A 23,899-nucleotide genomic window follows, 5' to 3' on the forward strand; every position below is an offset into this window, starting at 1 on the left:
GATGATCGAGTCACCTGCAATAACGGTTACTGGTTTTCTTGCATGCTCGTTGTTGTTATTAGCACCAGAATGTGAATCTTCTGCATTTGATGACGACTTGGTGCTCCTCGAGCTTCTTCTGTTACGCCGCGTGTTTTGTTGAGTTGACCAACAGCGTCAGGGTCAGCAGAGACAGGTTGTGATGGAAGATCTTTCTTCTTATGAGCATTTATTTCTTTCGTCATGATTTGAAGAGCGGTTCTGAAAGAATCTCTCTCCTCAGAGATATTTTTAAGCATGTTGTTTTGCTCTCTGAGCTGGTCTTTCAACATGCAAATTTCATTCTGTAGATCTTGATTCTTTTGTTGCAAGGTGTGAATTTCTTGATTACCATTTCTTTCCTTCTCGTTTTCTTTGAGCTGATGAGGTTCAACAAGTTTTTCGCGGATGGCTTTGACTTCGGACCAGATGTTCTTTATTTCTTCAGTGAAAACAGAGAAAGGCACGGTTTCGTGGGGAAAACGCTCCGTCTCCGGGTTGTCGGCGAACGTCAAGTTGGCTTCTTGTGAACTGGCATTATGCTGGGAAGGGCGAAGAATCGCGTTTTCGTTGTTGCTTTCAGCGCCCAGTAATTTAGTTAAGAAACCTTTAAAGTTAGCCGCTTGTGGACCTTGAACTTGTAATGTTCCTGTCGAGTAAAACCAGTTGAGGATAACTCGCTCTGTCTTGATAGTCTTCTTAGTTTCATTCTCGGACACCTTCATTGATTCGCGATTCAAACCAAGTTGTTCTTCAGCGAATTTAAGGAGTTGTTCAAATGATCCTAACCACGAGAACTTGGTTTTGTTTGCCTTTAAATGACCTATAAGATTGTAGTCCTTATCCAGCGTGGGTAAAGAAGAAGGTGGGGAGTCATTTCCATGCCTAGAAATGTCTAAACTCTCTTGACTATCTGTGGAACCGCCGTGCGCCGCCATGGTAATCGTCCTCTAATAAATTAGAGTGGCTAATTTCTAATATCACTTTCAAAAAGGAAATTTCAGTTTTTCAGTTTCTTAAAGACATATCTTTAAGTCAACTTAGAATTACTCTAAAAGGTCTATTTTGGAAAAATTTTTTCTAGCTTACTAACTTACTAACACTCTCCTCATTGAAACAGAATCGCAATAATTTCCAATCGTATGATTGACAGACATCAAGGGGGATACTGAACAACTGTCGGCTGACAGCTAGCCGACTGTCAGTGGCGGAGAGCTGTTCTTCAGTTACCGATTAGGTGAGCATTGAGCGTATCTGCGAGCATAAGATCTCTATCAGCAACGATACTAAAGCTTATGTTTTGCTTATTTAAACACCTACCCGGGCCAGCACGAACTGCTTTCATTGAATCACAGCTGTAATAATTTCCGTCATGTGAGCAAGCCTTGACATAAAATCTATGCAAGATATTTATGAGCTCTCCGTTTGTAAGCTCATTCCATGGCTTCTTAATTGCTTTGTCCTTTCTCCAGGCTGACAGAAAATTTAAAAACTTCAAAAGAAGATGGGCTAAAAGCTTCCTGTCCTTTTTTTGTTGTTTCAACATCGTTCAATTGATGATTAGCATATCATATCACACGTGTTTCGTGTGTCTCCGATTTTTTAAATGTAAATTGACTGATTTTATCTAGTTTCAGATTGACTTTCATGTCAATCGCTTTCTAAAGACACAGCTATTTGAAATAACAGGACTTCAAGGAAACCATTGCATCGACTGTAAAAGAAGCAGCTGGTCAGGCTATGGTGAAACTACATCGTTTAGGAATTAAAAGGTGAAATTGCTGTGCTGAGGGAGAAAGTAAAAAGTATCAAGATATATGGTCTCGAAAACTTTTTGAGGAGTTGGCAGTAGTATGAAAACCACAAAATATTGTTGAAAACTATGCTGTGAGTGTTACGAAAGCTGGCTAGGTGGTGGACATTTGATGAAAGGAAAGACTGGGCGATTTGCATAGATCGTTTTCTAATTTTTTTCTGGTCGATAAGCAAAACTCCTGCCCTGCAGTAGTTACTGGAAAGGCTGTGAACCAGGGTGATGAAGAAGGGATCCAAGTGCCATGCACATTGAATTTTTAGGGAAAGAGGAAACATTTTATTGTTATCAAGAATGAACTGGGCAAGATTGACATGTAATGACAAACAACAGATCGATTATAGATTACATGCCATTATTTCTCTTCACCTGGAAGAACTGTCAAAACTGTTTGTTTTCAGACATACGATATTGACATACGTGTGATACTGACAACGGTCAATTTGTCATAAGTATAAATGGGATTAAATGCAATCCTCCAGTGCAAAACGTTATGGCTCATTAATCCGCAAAAAGCGGAAATTGACTTTAAGTTATTGAGGGTAGATTTACAAAGAAAAATACCTGAAAGGAAGTAAAAATTACTGCGAGTTAGTACGGTTTTGATAAGGCGAATCCAAGGGAAATCAGTTTTGCTTCAAGTTAGCAGGGAATTCGAGTTACCAAGGGTTTGAGTTATCGGGGTTCAACTGTAATTTCATTCTCTCCCTATTCATTTAAATTTTTGTTCTAGTGTTTGTTTTTAGTGTTATTGTAGCCTCCAGTTAGAGGTGAGGTTTTATGTTATGTTAATATACGATGACAGAGGTTAGTTTGGAGGCATATAGAGCGGTTATTGGGCTATTTAACTGTTTTTGGATATGGTGTTTTAAGTTTGTTTATTCTTTGAACCACGCAGAGGCTGCTTTAACTTTTTTAGTTTGCACTCTGTATCGTTCTTAGAGTGGTTTTGTCAAATGATGACGGAGAACGAGTTTGATGTTTTTGCAGTCACTGAAACCTGGCTCAACATCATCGTATCGCATCGCATCTGCAGTGATTGTTGACAAATTTCAGGGTACAACCCTACTATCCGACTTGACAGGCATGACAGAATGGGTGGTGGAGTGGCATTCTTTACAGTTAACACCCTTGTGGCTAAGTGTAGATTAGATTTGGAATTGCTGCCATAGAATTCCTTTGGATTTATTTTCGCATAAAACACCTTTATGTTCTCTGTGGTGTTTGTTACAGGCTGCCCGACAATGACAGTGCTTCCCTTGATAATTCCTTTGCATATTTTTAGTTGGTTCTTGATAATATATAGACTTAGCCAAGCCTAAAAGCGGAGTTTTTGTTAGTTTATTTTCCAGTCCTACGTTATACTGAATAAAAACTGTAATAAAAGTCTTCAGTACTGGCTGTAGAAGAGTTTCTTCGATGGATTGAAAGACCAGTTCGGGGAGTGGGGAGGTAAGGAAGAATTAACGAAGTCTGGAACCTGGGAACGATGTTCTCACATCTACACACATGCTAGTCAGCGGTATCTCCAGACAGCTTACGACCTTCGTCGTTGTTCTTGATGTTGTGACCAAATTTTACATACATACATACATACATGCATACTTTATTTATTCTAGAAACAAACTATGTATACAGATTAAAAACTAAAAAAAAAAGATACTTCTAGAAAAGGAAGTTTGGAGGTTAACCCTATGTAAGAACTCCCTTAAAATTAAATAAATAAGTAAATAGAAATAAAATAATTTTAAATGAAATATTTTCGAAGATAGGGAGTGTTTTCTTCTTGAGATGAAGCGCATGATGTCAGCATCAGTTGAAATTATATTCTATTGAGCGTGACTTATAATTTCGGTTTGGGAAAATAAGCCAAAATTGAAAGAAACGATAGTAAACCACTTTGCGCTATGACATTATTGGTGGATTGAGGTGTATACGTGCAGTGAGCACGGTGAGTCAGTAAAACAATACGCCAGAATCGTATGAGCTTCTCTGATATCTTCTCTTGAAGTTACCAGGCATGAATGCTCACCCCACCGTTTTTCCCCAACGTTTCAACCTCCTCTGTTTAGCGTAGAAAATTAACAAAAAAAGTAATTTTCAAATCGTGTTTAAACCTGTGTAATTTTTTAAAACTTTTTCGCTTTTGGCTACTCTTGTTTCATGTTTCATGTTTCATGTTTCATGATTGTCCTCTGGCTGGAAATAAACGACGTCTCTTTGAGATTTTTTCTGTTACTTAGGGCCTCTTCATATGAGCCCGGTTGACCGGGCTAGCCCGGTTACCGAGATCTCGCCTCACTCCTATTTCCTTTGTAAAAATTTCGATGTGTTCATATGAGAAGGCGGGCCAGCCCGGTTACCGAGATCTCGGTTGTAGAAACCGAGATCTCGGTAACCGGGATGAAATATTTTCCCATATGAACACTCCAGCCCGGTTACCGGGATGAAAATTTTTCAACTACGCATGCTCAAACTCGTTCCCAGGGCCTCAGTCCACGTTTCGCGCCCTTTTCGACTCTTTTTCATCCCGGTAACCGGGCTGAAATTTCCCATATGAACAGACGACAAAATTCGTCCCGGTAACCGGGCCAGCCCGGTTACCGGGCTCATATGAAGAGGCCCTTAATCCAATAATCTCTGCTGTAACTGCATGTAATGTGGGCGTCTTTAAGAAAACTTGAGCTAATACCTGGATTTCATTTTTACATTCACAGAAATCAATTCCAAACTTCAATCAAGTTTTCCCTTAAGTTTAGAAGTTGAGTTTTTTTTTATTGGCTGTATTAAGGGTGACCCTAAAAGCTGGAACGGTGGAATGGTGGAATGGTGGAATGGTGGAATGGTGGAATGGTGTAATGGTGGAATGGCCTCAGAGATTAATGTCAAACAGCGACATTGCACGGCTATTACTAGATCCTCCTGAAGATAAAGTTGCTTCGAAACCACCCGTAAAGTGTCAAGAAAACAAAATTTTCATCATTGATAAAAAATCGCCGTATTTTCGAAACCCAGACGACTGGAAAGCAGATGGCCTTGGAGTCTACAAAAACGATGGAACTCATGTTGTTGCGTATTACGAAGACAAGAATCCGGAAATCCGCTGGATATCCAAAACAAAACCAGAAGATTGCAAACGCTCCACAGTTATTCTCAAGAGAACGTATTGGACGCACGTACAACATCCTGATTTCCGCAGAAGAGCTTATGAAATACTCAGATATAGTGGGCACAGCTTTACGCCCGAGCGATTCGTACTTTTACAGTACAGTTTCAGCGGAAAACCACATGCGATCACGACCAAACCACACGGCAATTCTAAGTCCGAGAAAGCTTTTACTTGCACCAAACCTGGAGTTTTGGAGAGCATCAAGGGAAAGGTGAAAGGTTCTGCTCCTCCGTCCAAAGTGTTTGAAGAGGCTGGGGGACTACTCAAGGTTTGCAGTGTCTCAGATGTTCCCAGAAATAGAAAGCAGGTGGAGAACGCAAAATATAAGGGAAGAGAAGTTCGAAGTCAAGACGAGTTATACGACCTAACCCTCAAATCAAAAGAAGAGGAGGAAACGGGAAAAGTTTATATTCGACGCCTGCAAGTTGCAGCTAGTCCGGCATGCGTTTTGGCTTCTGATAGGCAAGTTCAGGGTGTTAAGCGGTTTTGTGCCAATACAACTGAAAAATTTTCAGTGCTCTCCATCGACACAACTCAACATTGTTTCAACATTGGCGACTTCTGTGTGACACCTACAACCTATAGGCATCTGCTGCTGGACGACAGGAGAACTGAAAACCCCCCTCTTTTACTTGGGCCAACACTAATACACACGAGAAAGGATAGCGACACCTTCAGCTACTTTGGAGCCACACTTACAGGACTTGAAAACGGCACTAGAAACATACGATTTATAGGGTCAGACCGAGAAGATGCCGTTGAGAAGGGAATGAGTCCTTATCTTCCTGTTGCAACATGGCTTGCTTGCAAACGTCACGTGGTAGAGGACTGTAAAAGGAAGCTTCGCTCGTTAGGAATCTCATCAGAGTACCTTACAGCTTTTCTACGTGACATATTTGGGTCTGATGCCAACCATGAAAAAGGGCTCATCGATTCCGAAGGATGCATGGACTTTGATGCTAAACTTGAGAGTTTGGAAAACGTGTGGAATTCAAGAGAAAAAACATCAAGGGGTACAGCACTCTCCGATTCAAGCACAGCAGAATTCCACAAGTACTTTGTCGCACACGTTGCGGAAGACATGAAGAAGAAGATGATTTCCCCCCGTTAGAAAACGTACTGGCCTAGGGGAAGCCTTTTTTTACAACAACGCAGCAGAGTCCAAACATCAGCGGATAAAAGCACGAAAAGGGCAGATGTACGGGGAAAGAAAACTCGCCTGGACTGAAGTAGTTGACTTGCTAAAATCTATTTCTAAAGAGGAGGAAAGGAATTGCGAAAGGGTTATTGTGGATGAGGGTCCTTTCAAGATAAGGCAGCAATACAGTTCCAAGCTTCATGTTCCCTTCTCCACCTACATCGGGAAGTCGCACGCCCAAAAGGAGAAGATTAATAGGAGAGTTCATGAAATTTCAATGGAGGCATTTTTACAACTGGAAGAAGGCTCGATCAATAATGCAAAGGCTAAGAACAAGAATCTGACCAAATGCGCTTGCAAGAACATGCCAAAGACAGTCGGTGGGAAACCTGGAGAAGCCGAACGGAAAAGAAAACGTAATCGCCAGTCCAAGCGTTCAACTAGGAAATACACAGAAAGAGTTCCTACCCCTCCGAAACCAACACTTAACACTAATACCTTCAAAGTTAAATGGCTCAAGAACTCGAGAGTTTACAGATGTTATGCGTGTCGGCAAAACATCCGTCCCATACCCCAGAAAGGCGAAACGGAAGTTGTTCTTCCAACACCTTGGGACTTTGTTCTCGCACGACTGGAACTCCGGCTAATCTCTAATGGTGCTGGTGAGCTGAAGATGTCCATCAAGCCGGAACCAGTGCATTATCACCCAAAATTGTCCTGCATTCGCAACGCCCACGGCAAAAAGTATTATCCGTCGGTGGAAGTAACGGATGCTGACAAGGAGGTGATCGATGATATTCATCTTCGGCATTTACGAAGCGAGTTCGGTCTATGAACAGTCTGCGCAATAGTGACTACGAGGCCATAATTGCCGTATTTTCTCGAATAAGCGCTCGCTCCAAACGCCTTCAGACTCAACTACAGCACAATCAGTGCAGGTTCATAATCTCCTATTAAGTGCCCCCCTCGATTAAGTTCTCTCCTTATAAGAGCCCCTTCTTTTAGCCAAAAATTTAGATGAGCGCTCGGGCGCTTATTCGAGGAAATGCAGTACTTTTCAAGCCCGCTCGGCTCAGTTTGGTTTATAATGATAGAAAAGTAATAGTATTTCAAATACCCCGGAGTTTGTGTTTTTATGTAAGCAATTGTAGCAAACGTTTTCGCTTGAGTCGACCATTGTTTATGTTATAAGACGAAACCTGTGTGAACACGATTCGTAGACAGGTCTCGTTAATGTTAGTTATTGCTGAAATTATTTCCAGTTTTTTTAAATCAACATCATTCTCAGTTTTAAATTAAGCAACCGCGTAGCATATTTTGTCTAAAATTCACTCATTATTATTATTATTAGGATTAGTTGGTGAAACCTGTGTTAAGATGACTGACATTGACAGGTCCCGTTAATATTAGATAATGGTATTCCTCGTTGATTTAAGCTCGATATATTTTCACTGATAATGTCGAAGTTTTAGTTAAGATTGCGTTAACAAGAAGTAAGTCAACGCTAATGATTGCATCACTGCATGTGGACAAAGTCAAACCCTGACAGGCCTAATGTCAATTTTACTCAAAAAAGAGAGGTTGATAAATTAGTTAATGGACATCCACAGCATGATATTAAACATTATTACGAGCAAAGATATTTTTTCCGGTGTTGACTTAATATCCGCGGAAGTTATCCTCCTAAAGGGAAATTAGTGTGGGTACACTTAATTTTTATTTGGCTCTCTTGATCCTTTGGCCTTGCCTATAATTCCATCTTTTAGGCTTTGGGGTATTTTTCCGCCATGCCGTCTTTTTTTTTGCTGCTAGCAAATGACTGGAAAAAATGGGGTCAAATCCAAGGGAAATTGGGTCTTGTTCGAGTAAGCGGGGGTTTCGAGTTCGTCGGGTTCGAGCACTTAATTTTAGTCACGCGCGTTATCGTCGTGGAGATTAATGAGCCAAGCGCTTGGTGTCTTTGTACAAAATTTGTGCAACATGCCCTGACATCCGTTCTGTGTTTTTGGATTTGGGGTCATTTTCCGCCGTTCCATGTTTTAGGATATGAGGTCATTTTCCGCCGTTCCGTGTTTTAGGATTTGGGGTCATTTTCCGCCGTTCCATGTTTTAGGATTTGGGGTCATTTTCCGCCATTCCGCCATTCCGCCATTCCGCCATTCCGCCATTCCACCATTCCGCCATTCCACCATTCCACCATTCCACCATTCCGCCATTCCGCCATTCCGCCATTCCGCCATTCCGCCATTCCACCATTCCACCATTCCACCATTCCACCATTCCACCATTCCACCATTCCACCATTCCACCATTCCGCCATTCCGCCATTCCGCCATTCCATTATTCCACCATTCCACCATTCCACCATTCCACCATTCTACCATTCCACCATTCTACCATTCCACCATTCTACCATTCCACCATTCTACCATTCCACCATTCTACCATTCCACCATTCTGCCATTCCGCTATTCCGCTATTCCGCTATTCCGCTATTCCGCTATTCCACTGTTCCAGCTTTTAGGGTCACCCGTATTAAATAGGTTGAAAAGTTTTAGATGGTATTTTCTTATGGTTGCAAATAATTGAATTTATTGGGAGGTGGAGTTGTTGCAACATGTTAACATGAAATGCAATAATACATTTTATTGATATGTAAAAAGTTTTGTGGCATATACACCTGTTTGAAATGCCCGTCCATAGTAAGCTAACAGGATTGAGGAGGATGTCTGTGGGAATAGGCCCACTTGTCTGTATCAATAATTTGTTAATCACTCCTGTTGACAATGTTGTGATAAGGCTGGGCTGTCAGGGCAAGGAACTGACGATTTAAGTAGGCAGTGACTTTTTTCAAACCTGGGAACTATCATCTTGTAAGCCATACTTGTGCCTGGTAACTCATTCTTATTCTGATAAACTAGTTTTAAGGATACAATATTCTATTACAAAAACGTGATGCGTATGTTGTGCCAAAAACTTTAATTTGACTATAGTTTTATAGCCAATACCAGTCCCTTCACATGGTAAAATGTTAGGAGGATCAGAGGAAAAATGTGCCAAACATCTGCAAGATTTGATGTAATTATTTGAATTACAATAATATTAACTGGACTAGGAGATCTAAAAATATTTTTTAAAAAAATTCAGTTGAAAAATCAGAATTCAGCACAGGCTGGATAAACAAAATTCTTTGAAAAAGAAATGTGTATTAATGAAAAAAACACATGCACATGCAGATTTCCTGTAAACCCATAGATTAAGCCTGTGATGACTTCAAAATTTTGATGCACACTTTAAAAGGAGAACAAATAAATTTCATGTTTCTATGTATTCAGTTTAGGTTAGGGAGGTAAAATTGAGTCAAACATTCAAGATGTAAAACGACAGGTTCAAGAAATTTTCACAACTAATTTTTAAGGTTAGCCTCCCATGGAACAATCACCTTCATGCAAAAATTATACCAGATTTGTACTGATGACGCCCAACAGAACTATCCGTGGTAAGAGGGCAGGCTTTCCTTTCTTCGTTTGGAGAAATAATGATATTATCATCTTTTCACAAGCTCAGTGGAAAGTGAGAGTGAATGAGACTGATAGTGACTGTTATTTGAATAAATATCCAGAGCCAGGATAAAAAGTCAGACATGGTCTGCAAAACTCATATATTTTAATTTTTTAACCTACTAAGCTAAAACTTTACATTCTTGTTTTGTGTGACTATGTGGATGCCAGTTACTGGTAATTTAACTTTCATGCATTAAAATACAAAAAAATTTTCTCTTCATCTATGTGCCCTAAACATTACAGGGGAAGAGGCAGGTCAAATTAAAAACATGAATTAAAATAAGAGGGCCACCATCAATTTCAGTCCTAATTAAAGGAAGATCCTTGTTTTTCCAGATTCCCACCCTTTTAAACTTGCATATCTTGTGACCAATTCCTTATTTTGATGTTCAGTTTGGGCAGGACCATTGGTGAGAAACACCATGCATTAATGAAAGCTTGAGCTAGTGTATTAAATGCAATCTAAATAATAATATTACATGTTACAGTATGGTAACTTACACAGCGAAATTATATAATCACACAATTCCAAACAAAGGAAGTCAGGTTATTGACTTGCCTGCTTCAACTTTTGAGGGCTTAAGGTACAGAGAATAGATACGGTAAACAGCTACAACTAATACAAATTTGAAAGTTTGAAAGCTAAAAGATATACATTACAATCATCAGACCCTATACATCCTGACAAAAGAAGGGTCATTTACCACCATAACTTCTTCCAGATGTTCATGCTTACAGGAAATCTCTTATTTTTGTCTCTAGGTGGTACTGTATCTACAATAGTTCTGCCAACACAAATGCATTTTTCTAAAGTTATCTCAAAGCACATGACTATACAGGTCAAGTGGAAGGTTCCTGCTTGGGAACTAACATTTCAATTACCTCAGCAAACTGTAATCATCAGAATTGCAAGCCAAGGTGTAATTACCAAGTGCTCAAGTTTCCAAATTAGTCACCTAATTCTTACAGTGGAATTCAATCCTTTTTGAGGCTATTGTCAGCTTGATCATCCTGTTACATGTGAAAATACGAAATGTTACTCACATATTCAAATAATTACCTGAGTCAAAAGTTATAATTTTTTTAAATAACCTACTACCTTTAATTGTGCTCCAGGAATAGTAAATGGTATTGAAGAGAAAGGAAGAGAGTTCTTGATACATTCTATGTTAAATGAAACTTTGTTATGAATGTTAATTGTGATTGTAGCAAACACATCTGTGAAGCTATAATAACAATTACCTTTCCAGGTAAACAAACCTTAATGAAGCATGATAAGAAAAAATTTAAACTCACCCAGTTTGAATGTAGAATCCAAAATCCAATTAACTTACTGGTGAACAGGAAAAAGCTCCATATGTTTTTGCTACTTCCTTCATTCTAAATATCACAAATCAATCATGCCACCACTTCAGTGTGATTTTTTTTAATGATGTGTACTTTTTCTTATGGACGGCTATTTTAAGTATCTATCTTTTACCAGCTGACATCTGAGAAGAATGAAGTCCACACTGGCAATTTGACACATTGCAGGCAAACCCTACAACTGATTAACCCTTTGACTTCCATGAGTGACCAAGGAAGAATTTGTCCTAACAATATCAATATAATATCAACCAGATAAGTGATGAGAATAAAGAAAAATATAAATTTGGGGATAATTAGTTGATCCAATGCTAAATTCTTAGAACTAACATTATAAGAATTGTACAGTTGACAGTAAAGAGAATTACAAATTTGAACTGGGAGTTAAAGGGTTAAATCTCATTTGATCAAAAGCATGAACAGCAATAGAGGAAATTAGCTAGCACAATTCAAGTTTCCCCTCTTAAGTATTCTGTGATGTTTTTTCTATCACATGGTAAAGTTTACAGTTTCCCTCATTTCACTGTCTTCTGTTCACTTGTTTGTTTGCTTTCCTAACAATCTTAGCTATTGTTGCTAACAAATGCGAGGAGCATATACATGAAAATGTGTACAGTTAATAACACTTTAGTCCCTGAGAGTGACTAGCATCTAATTTCTCCTTTCAATACCACCCCTGAGTCACACATTAGGGTCATGAGAATAAAGGAAATGATTATCAACTGAAGAACCTCGTGATTGTTAAACAAATTCTCCTTGCCAGCACATTAGGAAATATATAGAACACAGTGTGGAGAATATGCATTCTGATATTGGGATGTAAAGGGTTAAAGACATCATGTAATCAGGTAAAGTACTGCTTGAATATATGATTGCACTAGGTACAAATGCCAAGTAAACATCATTCTATGGTCTTCTACTCTTCCACCCTGGAGGTTGCCTTGTGTTAAAAAAAACACCTTTTTAAAGACACCTATACAATGATAGGTACACATGCAACAGGTTTTTCCATTGCAAGTGTTTCATAACATCAGGTTCTCCTCACATTTTTTTGTTACATTATAAAACATACGAATATTTTAATCATTACAACATAATGAAGTCCCCCATTTTAACCCTTTAACTCCTATAAGTGACCAAGACAGAATTTCTCCTCACAATATGAAAACAATATCAAGCAGACAAGTTATGAGAATAAAAAAAAAATCAGTTAGGGGATTATAAGATGATCCAATACTAAATCCTCCAAACTAACATCACGAGAACTGTATAGGATATAGTAAGGAGAATTACTGCTGAGATCTTGGGAGTTAAAGGTCAAGTCCAACTGGTGACCTGGAAAGAATTTCTCCTTACATTATTAGTATGATATAAAGCAGACAAGTAATAAGAATTAAGAACTATATCAATGAGGGGATTATTGGTTGATCCAATTCCAAATTCTCCAAACTTTTAAGAAAGTCGGTGCCAAAAACATAAAGATGGAATTTAAAAAAATATTAAAATATGGCATATCTATTCACTGAGGTTTTAATCATTAGCTGTCACACAGAGATATAAAATAGGGTTTGTGGAAAAAACCAGAGCAATAAAATTAAAGATTCAGGAGAAGCATATGTTTGTTTACTAATGTTTTCACCTGAATTCAATCTGGAATGAGAACTCTGCAAGACTTCTTTTTAATCTTGAATTAAAGCATAAAATTCAATTATTTGCATGCAGGTTATGGAGGAAATTAAAAGGATGGATACATGTTACGTAAAAAGAAACCCCTTACAGTAAAATAAAGCAGAAGCATATTGCCTACATGTCTATGCTTCTGAGTACTGCTATAATAGATATTTTTTAAGTAATTATATACCTATGTAAACCGAGTGCAATATATGGTCATAAAAGCAATTTTATTCTAACCTTCCTACTTGAAGGGTGCCTCGTGTATCAAATATATCAAGTGCAGTACCTCCAGAGTCACAAGCCGGGCTTTTGGGGCAACAAAGTAATAAAATAATCAACGAATTATGTCACGCCAATTTATCGAGAGTTAATTAAGTATAGTTTCCTACAATCGTATGAAAGTTTAAAATGTGCTTCACTTGTGCTATATATACGGATTTGTTGTTCTTAATTACTATTGAAATTCGAGGGTGTGACTTCATGACTTCAAAAGAGAATATCCAAACAAGTTACAAAAATGGTTCGCGAATTGTAGACTGTTAAGGTGTTGACAAAATTTCCCTAAATTATGGTGCCGATACGAATCTATCATTCATAATCGCTTATGAAATTCCGAGACTGAACCTCAATGAATTTAACAGGAAATATCCAGGAAGGTTACAGAAACAGACTCTCAAAAACTGCTCTTGAATTCGAAAACCGGAAACGACAATTATTTACGCTAACCATGTGCTTAACAGCGCGCTTGTGAGATAAAATTGCCAGAACCCCGTCTAATTGGGCCGTGGCTAGGAAAACTTAAGCAATGGACTCAAATGGACATTAGGGAACTTAAGCAATGGAAGTTTTCGGGGCGACAGCGACTGGAGTGGCAGAGAGAAGCTGGGACGGATGTAGCCGTCGCCTCCCGCCAAATTCAACTGTTCATTCAGACGGCGACGGAGTAGCTTTCCAAAGAAAAAAAAAGACTTCTTTTAAAGAAACGAGAGAATTAACACTGTTGTGTTATGCTGAAAATTTACTTTCCGATGATGAATTTCTCGTTTTATGGGAAAACAATCAGTCAAGCAAACCAGATTTTCCTTGGGACAGTTATGGTCCGTTCGACCTCGAAAACATAGATGAAGCCGAATGCAAAGCAGCATTTCGCGTAGAGAAAAGAGATCTTCCTACACTAAGAGAAGTACTCGGGATTCCACCCACTTTCAAATGTCCACAGAGGACTATATGCGATGGAATGGAAGGACTGTGCATGCTACTAAAACGGTTAATCACTCAGTGGAATGACACTATACTGCATCCCAGATTGCTTGAACAATATGCCAATGTCATCACAGAAAAAGGAGCAGCTCTAGACAACCGTTTTGGCTTTGTTGATGGTACTGTACGACCGATCTCCAAACCAGGAGATATGCAGAGAATCGTTTACAATGGGCACAAGAGAGTACATGCTCTCAAGTTTCAGTCGGTTGCCATACCTAATGGCTCATTGCCAATATGTTTGGCCCTGTGTGTAAGTGCCATTGAACAATATTACTTTAATACTGTTTGCAAAAATAGGGGTAGCATTGATTTGAATAACCTGATGCAGTTTTTTTTAAAGGACATGGCTAAAATTTAATGAAAAGTCATTTGCCTATATATGGTAGTATATAAAAAGTACTGCTTGATCTTAGAAGTTTGGAGCAAATGTAAGAATAAAAGATCACTACCATCACCTCTGTTGCTGTATATTAAAATTAGGAAACTGTAGGTTGATCAATGCAGTAAGTACCTTAAGTTTATCACTTTGTTTTTCTTCTTTACTTTAGAGGGTAGGAGGCATGATGCAGGGATGTTGCATGATTCTGGGCTACTTCACAACCTGGAAGCCAATGCCTACTCAGCAACAGGGCTACTGATGTGTTTGTATGGTGACCCTGCTTACCCCCTAAGAGTCCTTCTTCAGGGGCCATTCCGGAACCCCCACCTTACTCCCTTGATGGAAGCATACAACAGTTCAATGAGTTCAGTAAGGGTGTCTGTAGAGTGGTTACTTGGAGATATCATAGAATATTTCAAGTTCATGGATTTTAAAAAGAATCTCAAGATAGGAATGAGCAGCATTGGAAAGATGTACATTGTTTGTGCACTTCTGCAAAATGCTTTGAGTTGCTTGTATGGCAACAATACTTCAACATTTTTTGACCTTGAGCCTCCCACCCTGCAAGACTATTTTGCATAGCTGATGTGTTGAAGAAAAGAGAACTTTATCTTCTTATGAAATTGTTTAATTTGAAACAGTTATGATATGCAATAACTTGGACATTACCTTTTGAAATTTGAGGAGCAACCCCTCCCAATCAGCTGATTAAAAAACAAATGCATATAAACCTATCATGGTCAAGGGTTGTTGGGTGTAGCAGAGTTTGTGAGACACAAATTTCAGACACTTGTTATAAACATATGTTCAACATGTACAGTCTAACAATTTTAACCAATAAATTAACAACAAAATGTTTAAGCCTTATTTGCCTTTTTTCACACCAGCTTCTGCATGACTGAGAAGCCACCAAAGTGAAAACGTGAGTGTTTTCTGTTTTGGTCATTTTTGTGACCTCTAGCAAATGCTACTTTTCGAAATCTTACTTTTGATTTCATTGTTAATATACAGGTGACTTTTAAGCTCGATTTCCTGTTCTTTTTTGCCTTAAATTCGTCCTAACTTGTGAGTTACTCTTCTTACTAGCTAAACGCAGATAATGGCCAACTCAACAAGCACAAAATCGTGAGTGAGAATAACAATTGAATCTGTCTGTAGATTTGTATGAAAATATTCAGCCATGGTGTACTTTGAACTCATTTCTTTGACCATTTTTTTTTTATTTTCAGCGGGAAAACGGACATGTATGATTTGAGGAAGCCATCAGCGTACGGGGCGGGGGGGCTGGAGGGGCTGCAGCCCCCCCTTTCGGAAAAAAATTAGTATTATTCGGGCAAAACTGATGTACCGTTCGGGCAAAGACACAGTAAAAAATATTTTATTACTTAATATCTTGATTTATTTGTTTTCGTCCCGCAACTCGCCTAATCTTCTAACTGATCTCGGTACTACTTCACGGGATGGCTGTTATTACTCGGAGTTAGAACAATGAGTTCTGCCGAGGGACTGGGAGTGATAATCAAGACCGCGCTAGGACTGGAACTGCGTATGAGTTGACGGCCATGTTGATTTATGTCAGTTCTCGAGTGCATGTGCGTGTAATCTGGTGGATTGAAGTATGTCTTTGTCGAAGTCTCGTAAAAGATCATATCGATACCGTGTGAAATGTGAAGAATGCGAGAAAGAATTCGACTCCGACTATGTAGAAGCTCATTCCCGAATTGTTCACAGCGGCCGAAAAGTGAAATGTCTGCCAGTGGTAGAATCGTCACAGCTGAAATTAAGTGGTTTCTTCTCTAAAAGTAGTGCAGCAGTCGAATCTCCAGGTCAGACACAGAAGGCATCGCTTGTTGGATGTAGTCCAGAGAGTGAATAACGTACTATTTCATCAACATTCGAATCTGTTGCAAATATCCAGCCAGATCGTGAATCAATCGACCAAGATTCACTTAAGCCTGATGCGTCAATGAGAGACGTCCAGGAACCTCGCGAGCCCAGTACCCCGATAGATAAAGGCTTTCAATCAGATCTCGGAAGGATTGTCGAACTAGAGTCAGAGTCCTCCACATCACCTACGTTGACGACAATGGTACCGAAACAACCTGTTTTACCCGAATATCCGGGCACCAAGTTCAGCAGTGAGTCTTTCACTAGACGATTCTAGCCTGACTGGTGTAAAAAGAATCCGTGGCTTAGTCACGATGTCATAAAAGACGTGTTTGTATGTTTAGCCTGCATAGAGTTTGGAAAGGATGCATCTTTTGTTTTCAAGAATTGGAAGAAGTCATCAAAGTTAACAAAACACAGCCAAAGTGAGAATCATGTAAGTTGCATGACTAGGTGGCTGCAGTTCAAAGCAATAGAAACAAAGAATAGCAGTGTTCTGCAGCAACTAAGCAATGCACATAAAGAGCAGGTCAAATTTAACAGGAAATATTTACAAGTGATAATCGAGTGCTTGATTTTCACTACTATGTAAAATATTGCTGTTAGAGGCCATGAAAGTCGAAACGATATCTGGGAAGTTTCAGATATAAACAGAGAAAACTTTCTAGAATTACTTCATTTACGATGCAAAGACTTTTTTTTTTTTTTTTTTTTAATTTTTATTTTTAAATTACAAACACAATGCTTACGATACAATATGAAACACCACTTACACTAATTACAATGCTTATTTACATTACTCTACTTACAGTCACTAATAATTACACTACTTACAGTCACTAATAATTACACTACTTACAGTATCCAGCTCTATTAACAACACAATCTACTAATTATGCCATTACATACAAAAAGTACTATTTTCTTTTAACATTGCACAGTGACACAAACCGGCGATGGTGACGCCCAGTTAATTCTCTAACAAAAATAAACTACAATAAACTAATAAACAAGGAAGAATATGAGATCTAAGTTTATGCATTGGTCTTCCATTCTTTTCCTTAAAAAAAGGGCAAACACAAAATTATATGAGAAATTCCCATCTAATTTGAAAATCGCGAAGCTTTCTGTTTCTTATAGCAATTATTTCTTCAACTTGTTTTTTAACTTCAACCTTGTGCAAAAACAATCTAAATATTGGAGAGGTGTTATTTTTTCTACATTCCCAAATAGTCAATTTCCCTAAAATTATCAAATAATTTAACAGATCATTCCTCTGAAGTAAGCCAACCATAATATCTTTTAAAGACAAAATTAAATATTCGCCACTAAGATCAAACCACCAGACTGTAAATACATTCCAGAAAGCTTGCACAAAGGAGCAGTTAAAGAAGAGGTGGTACAGATCTTCCGTATAGGTTCCACAAAAAGAACACTTGTCCGAATCACTTAACCCTATTTTGAACAATTTATCGTTTGTAAACAAAATGAAATTCAATACTCTGTATTGAAAAGACCAAACATACGTTTCGCTCGCAACAAGATAAGGAATAGAGAAAACTTCCTGCGCATTTGAAAGCTCAAAATCCGCTGTCAACTTTTTAAAGCCATTCGGGATTCTCGCTTTACTTGTTATCATCGTAGAATAAAACTGTTTACACTTTGCAGTATATGCATTAAAAGATTTAGACTTATAATCAAAATTCATAGGATCGAGATTACCCGCTGTGGGGATGGGGCAGGAGCGTTTTGATTTCATATTAATAATAGAAGATCTCAAGGCTGTCCAAGTCAGGAAATTAGTGTTAAAGGGCATGTAAACCCAAAAATACATGTTTTTCTCATACTATGTAAAAATTCTCGTAGAGAACGAATCTGAAATTCGTTTTGTCCAATTCGACTTATTTTAGGAGAAAATCGGCATTTTCAACTGAAATTCCATTTCCGGTAAAAACAATAGCGAGAGTCGTGACGTAAGCGGTGGAACTAAAATATTACGCAACACATATTCCCTAGCAGAACTGGTGTGGTAGCTCGCGTAAGTAGCGGTAGTTCGAAGATGTTTTTCAGAAGATAGCGACTTGAATGCCCTAAGCTTAGTATATGACGGCGATGGGGATGGTCTATAATCTTTAGGAGAGTCTGGGCCACGTCCTTAACAATATGAGCTGCGTAGGGTTCACCGAAGCGATCCGCACGAACACAGTGTTGACAGCGATGCGACCTCCTCGGAAACTCGGACTGGTATCTAATTTACTGTGTGATTTACTTGTATTTGATATGAAAATCCAATAAAGCAAGGGCACAATCTAAAAGAATGCAACAGAAATTTTTTAAACCCGCTGAGCTTCCGAGGGTGTTTTATATAAAATTGTCAAAGGTACGAGTGTGGAACTTGTCGACCAATGCCGACAACTCGTGAAAGTGTTTGTTGTACCGAAATCGGGCAATTGTGGCAAAAAGTAGAGGAGCGAGGGTCTGAAACCCAGACAAGTTGTATCACTGAGTATCCAGGTTTTTAGTCAATTTGCCTCGATTTCTGGGTGCTAGAGACGGCCTATTACACGTACAGGCAGCAGTAAGGCACAGAGAATCACACCGGAAACAAGTAAGCTAAATGTTTTCCGTTTCATCTGTTTCGTTACATTTTGAGATCGATTTGCTTGAGTTGTTTCTGTCATTGATTTAATAAGACAGTACTACAGTTAGCTGTTTATAGTTCCGAATAATTTGCTTCTGGAAGGGCCTGAATTGTAGGTACAACACCAGGAAGAAAAATGACTGCTACAAACAACAGAATGTTCGAACGGCTCGACGAAATCCGCTATTTTCATTTGAACAAGTTTCACAAATTGTGGCTTCAAATTTGCGTCATTTGGAAATATTTGCGTTGTATGCCCAGTTTTGTTTGAATCAGTACAAAACTGGACGACACAACGCTTTACCATTATGAAAAAACTGAGTATATTGAAGCAAACTGTAAGTAAAAAATCGTGACGAGACCGGCAAACAACGGCTGTGGAAAAGACTCCGTGTCTTACGCGATTATTAAACGAAACTTTGTAGGTTCCACCCGTGACGTCACAAGAAAGATGGCGCCATTCAAAATGGCGAATGTTTCGAATTTGGAAGAGCTTTTTCAAAGTGAAAATGGACTTTTGAGAAAAAACTAATGGCACCTTCGGTGTACTTGATATATTTACTAAACATCTATGTGAAAAGAAAATGAACGTTTTTTGGGTTTACATGCCCTTTAAGTCCTTTTTGCTTAAAGAATTCATAAGAACGCACATTGTCAACATCGAACTGTAAATCATTCAAATAAGTTATGCCCTTGTCAAAGTATGTTTTATAAAAAACAGGTTTATTATTAATTCGTATATCCTTATTATTCCAAATTACATTTTGAGAATAATTCACATCAGAAAAGGAGCATCTAAAATCCGCCCACCATCTTAGAAGCTGTAAGTAAAACTTACTAAGACTTAAGTCAAGATCATTTACATCATAGTTACATCTAAAAAGAAAACATCCTCCGTATTTTTTTAAGTTGTATTTGAGATAAGAAATCCAGGGCCCTTCCTTCTCATCTATGAGACGCGGAATCCAGGACAATCTTAATGCTTTAATATGTAGCTCAAGGTCTGTGAGATTCAGTCCACCATTCTCTAAAGTATTTATCACAGAAAGCCTTGTGACTTTATCAGGGCCTTTCCACAAAAATTTGTAGATCATTTTCTCCATCTGTTTAATAATTTCGGGTGGGGTTTCTATTATTGAGGAAACATATAATAATTTTGGGATTAGGAAAGATTTAATTATTGTTACTTTGCCAAATAGGGAGAGACCTCTGAGTTTCCATAAATTAATCATTTTTTGAACTTCATTTAATCTATCCTGGAAATTTTGTTTTATAACTTGTTCTTGATCACAGGAGAAGTGAATACCTAGGGTCTTAACACCTGTACACCACTCAAGGTCCAGAGGTGTTTCTAAAGAATTTTTGTTTTTTCCAACCCACATAGCTTTGGTTTTAGAAAGGTTCATTTTTAAGCCAGAACATTTTTCGAAGTCATTAAGGATTTGTATTACTTTTTCGACTGATGAAATATTTGCTAGAGTAGCTGTCATGTCGTCGGCGTACAACAGAGACCTAGTTTCATCTTCCCCGATTTTTATGCCTTCAATATTCTCATTTGTTCTTATAGATATCGCCATAATTTCAATGGCAATTAAAAATAAATAAGGCGACAGAGGGTCTCCCTGCCTAACACCCCTTTCTAGTTGAAAAGGAGAAGAGAAAAAACCATTATTAAGAATACAACCTGAGAGGTTATTGTAAAACGTTTGAATCCACTTCATGAAGGAGGGTCCGAAATTAAAACACTCTAATGCTTTATAAAGAAATTCATGTTCTATGGAGTCAAAAGCTTTTTCAAAATCAATAAACAGTAAAACACCTGGTAACTGTAGTGATTCAGTATGAGCGATAATGTCTAAGATTGAACGAGCTGTTTCCCCAATAAACCTACCCTTCATAAAACCGGATTGATTTGCATGGATTACAGAGGAAAGAACATTTTTTATTCTATTTGCGATGACCTTAGTTGCGATTTTTGAGTCGACATTAATCAACGAGATTGGTCTCCAATTTTCCAAAAACATCCTGTCCCTTCCTTTTTTGTCGATCAAGGTGATGATCGCCTGCTTTTGAGAATTTGACATTTGCCCTAGCTCAAAACAATGATTAAAAACTTCAGTCATTAATTCACCAACAGAATTCCAGAAAATTTTATAAAATTCAAAAGGAATTCCATCATTTCCAGGCGTCTTCCCCGTGTCAAAGGTATCAAGTGCTTTAACACATTCCTCTATGGTTATTTGACCCTCGCAGCTTAATCTTTCCTCTTGCGATAGTCGTGGAATATTCGAATTTCCAAGAAAGTGATGTAATGAGTCAGATTGGTCTACCTTCAATTTGCTACTATATAAGTTCTTGTAATACTCCGTAGCGGAATCCAATATTTTTTGATAGTTTTTAGTAATGACTCCACTTAAACAGAGCTTTCTTATGTGTTTCCTGGTGTAATTTCTCTTTTCTAAACTCAAAAAATATTTAGTACTCTTTTCTCCGTATTCATGCCACCTCGCCCTGGCACGCACAATTAATCCATTAGCCTTTTCCTCATAAAAATTTTCCAAGTCCGCTTTGCATTCATCAAGAATTTTTTCGACCTCCTCACAGGGGGCCTGCTGAAACTGTGCTTGAGCAATTTGCAATTTTCTTTGCAGCATTTCTTCTCTCTCCCTTTTGGTCTTAGCTACTTCTTTTGAGTAATTTATGCAAAAGAGTCTGACTTTATATTTAATCCAATCCCAAGCAACTCTCACATCTGAAAATTCCTCCCCCTCTTTTTTCCATTGGTCTAGCTTTTCTTTCATCTTTTGAACAAAATTTTCATCAGTCAATAAGGAAGTATTCATTTTCCAAAACCCCGGGCCTCGCTGACATTCTTCGATTTCCTGTAGATGTAAGAAAATTGCTGAGTGATCAGACCTTATTGCTGCAATGATGTTGACATCTTTAATCAAGTCCTGAAGTGAATTTGAGATGAGCCAATAATCTAATCTACAAAAAATAAATGGAGATTTTTGGGACCATGTAAAGCTTTTTGCTTGGGGATTTTTTACACGCCATACATCATGCAAATTAAATGTTGTTTGTAATTCTTCAATGCGTTCAACAACTTTCTTCCTTAATACCAGTATCCCACCTTTTTTGTCCAGTAGCGGATTAATGGGACAATTGAAGTCACCACCTATTATTATTTTATCTTCATAAGCAAGACCTTCTTTCCTTAGAACGTCAATTAAATGATCATAGAATTGCACAGCTTGATTATCATTGTTTGGACCGTAAACATTCACTAAAAAATATTTTTCATCATTGATTTGAACTTCAATACTAATATATCTCCCATTGGGATCAATGACTTTTTTAATTATCTTGCAATCAAACCCCTTTCGAAAGAGTATTGCAACACCCCTTGAACCACTACTCCCATGAGCGAGCTCCAGAGGGGCACCCCATTCAGCTTTCCATTGTTTCTCATTGTTTCCAGTTGAATGCGTTTCTTGAAGAAAAATAATATTTGCATTTTGTTTTCTGCACCATGCAAAAATTGCGCGTCGTTTCTTAAAATTGCTCAAGCCTCTAACATTTAATGAAAGCATTCTAAAATCACTCATTTCTGCTATGATTTTTCTTATTTGGTACGGAAAAAACCTGGAAGACCATTTGCCTTATAACACACCTTTGAATAATTATTTGCATCGCTCTACACAAAGAAACGAAAACACTGGCACAAAAATATAAACACATAGTAAATAATTTAGCTTGGAAAATAATATCAAATTTCAAATTTTCATCTTTCCTCCTGAAGGAGTGTAGCATCCTTTCTCTCCCCTTCAGCCGCACTCGCTCCAAACCGATAAATATTAACTTAATAACATGACTGACAGTAATTATGGCTTCCTATAAATGTATTTTATCATTTGTCAAAAAAAAAAAGATTAACAAAGAGCGGCCTTCGAATTCGTGAAATTAAATGAAGAGCTAGATAATTCATCTTAAAATATTGTAGACAGTTCTAGAGCAAAGATAGTATATTTGATAGTAAAGCAATACGCGATCAAGTCCAGTAGTCGGTTTAGCTGGTGTTGGCATTTTCAGCTTGCAGGTAGAAGGACTTAAGTTTTGACTCACCATTCAATTTAAAAATGATCCTGGCCGGTACGCTCCAAGGAATATAGGCGAATTGGACATCTTCTCGACTACGGATTTCATTCAGGTGCCTCTCTTTAAGCTTTTTGCGCTGCTCCCTCACAGATTTTGATACGTCGTCTGAAATGTATAGATTTGCTTCATGGAAAGGATTCTCTCTTAACTTAGAGGCCGCATTACGCAAGATGTATTCCTTGGCGGTATATTTTAATAAATATACGTGAACTGGCCTAGGTAGAGTTGCACCACTTGTAGGACTTTGCCTTTGTTTGATATTTGTGCGGTGGGCCCGCATTACTTCTATCTCCTCTAGGCCCATGTGTTCCGTCAAGATCGAAGTTACAAGCGCTAAGCAGGACGAGTCTTTTTCGGCACCTTCTGGAATGTTCCAAATAACAATATTATTTCTCTTAGAACGATTCTCCATTTCTTCTAATTTCTTCTCAAGTAGTTCCACTTGTACTAAATCAGCTTTCTTCTGCAAGGTTTGTTTCACTGCTTCCATTTCTTGGTTCATCTCTTCTAAACCTGCGGATAATTCGCTCGTTGTAGTTTCAAGCGTTGTCAGCTTCGTTAAGATAGTATCATGGCGACTTTGGCTCGAAGCTTCCAACTTATCGATTTTTTCTGCAAGACTTTTCACCAGGCGACTCAGCTCCGCAACGTTTTCCGCCGACATGGTAGACTGAACTTTAAGCTTCTTTCCTGAGCGCAGAATACTCATACTAAAAACTTTGAAGCCATTTTAGATACTTTTCGAGCAGAGCGCGGAACGGCACGTCTTACTACCTCGAAGCCATGCCCAATCTCCACGATGCAAAGACTTACCATGGCTGCAGTCAAAAC

At 38.3% G+C, this 23,899-nt stretch overlaps 2 protein-coding genes, 1 long non-coding RNA gene and 1 pseudogene across 3 annotated transcripts; 2 read left to right on the top strand and 2 right to left on the bottom strand.

Annotated features, from left to right (window-relative positions):
- The first annotated feature begins 4,461 nt into the window (after positions 1-4,461).
- LOC149044069 (uncharacterized) lies at positions 4,462-7,811 on the top strand (annotated as a pseudogene).
- A 2,321-nt stretch (positions 7,812-10,132) lies between these two features.
- LOC149044070 (uncharacterized) lies at positions 10,133-13,444 on the bottom strand. Its single transcript, XR_016187416.1, has 2 exons — positions 10,998-13,444; positions 10,133-10,712 (listed from the first exon to the last, which is right to left on the bottom strand). It is a non-coding gene; the product is annotated as an uncharacterized LOC149044070 (long non-coding RNA).
- A 134-nt stretch (positions 13,445-13,578) lies between these two features.
- On the top strand, positions 13,579-15,182 carry LOC149044071 (uncharacterized). The gene is made up of 2 exons (XM_089209971.1): positions 13,579-14,253; positions 14,552-15,182. The coding sequence occupies exons 1-2, from the start codon at positions 13,579-13,581 to the stop codon at positions 14,639-14,641; spliced, it is 765 nt and encodes a 254-aa protein (XP_089066097.1). The 3' UTR covers positions 14,642-15,182.
- A 5,666-nt stretch (positions 15,183-20,848) lies between these two features.
- Positions 20,849-23,480, bottom strand: LOC149044072 (uncharacterized). Its single transcript, XM_089208734.1, has 2 exons — positions 23,036-23,480; positions 20,849-21,792 (listed from the first exon to the last, which is right to left on the bottom strand). The coding sequence occupies exons 1-2, from the start codon at positions 23,478-23,480 to the stop codon at positions 21,731-21,733; spliced, it is 507 nt and encodes a 168-aa protein (XP_089064860.1). The 3' UTR covers positions 20,849-21,730.
- Positions 23,481-23,899: the final 419 nt, after the last annotated feature.

The sequence above is a fragment of the Pocillopora damicornis genome, chromosome 6, assembly GCF_964200805.1.
Source record: "Pocillopora damicornis chromosome 6, jaPocDami1.2, whole genome shotgun sequence".
NCBI lineage: Eukaryota > Metazoa > Cnidaria > Anthozoa > Scleractinia > Pocilloporidae > Pocillopora > Pocillopora damicornis.

Bases quoted from the DNA above. Each gene is read 5' to 3' on its own strand.
- LOC149044072 (XM_089208734.1), bottom strand. From the start codon at position 23,480: ATGGAGAATCGTTCTAAGAGAAATAATATTGTTATTTGGAACATTCCA. The intron at 21,793-23,035 runs GTGAGTCAAAAC...TTACATCTACAG, and splicing joins GATCATTTTTAAATTGAATG to GAAATCGAAGAATGTCAGCG.
- LOC149044071 (XM_089209971.1), top strand. From the start codon at position 13,579: ATGGAAGTTTTCGGGGCGACAGCGACTGGAGTGGCAGAGAGAAGCTGG. The intron at 14,254-14,551 runs GTAAGTGCCATT...TCTTTACTTTAG, and splicing joins CAATATGTTTGGCCCTGTGT to AGGGTAGGAGGCATGATGCA.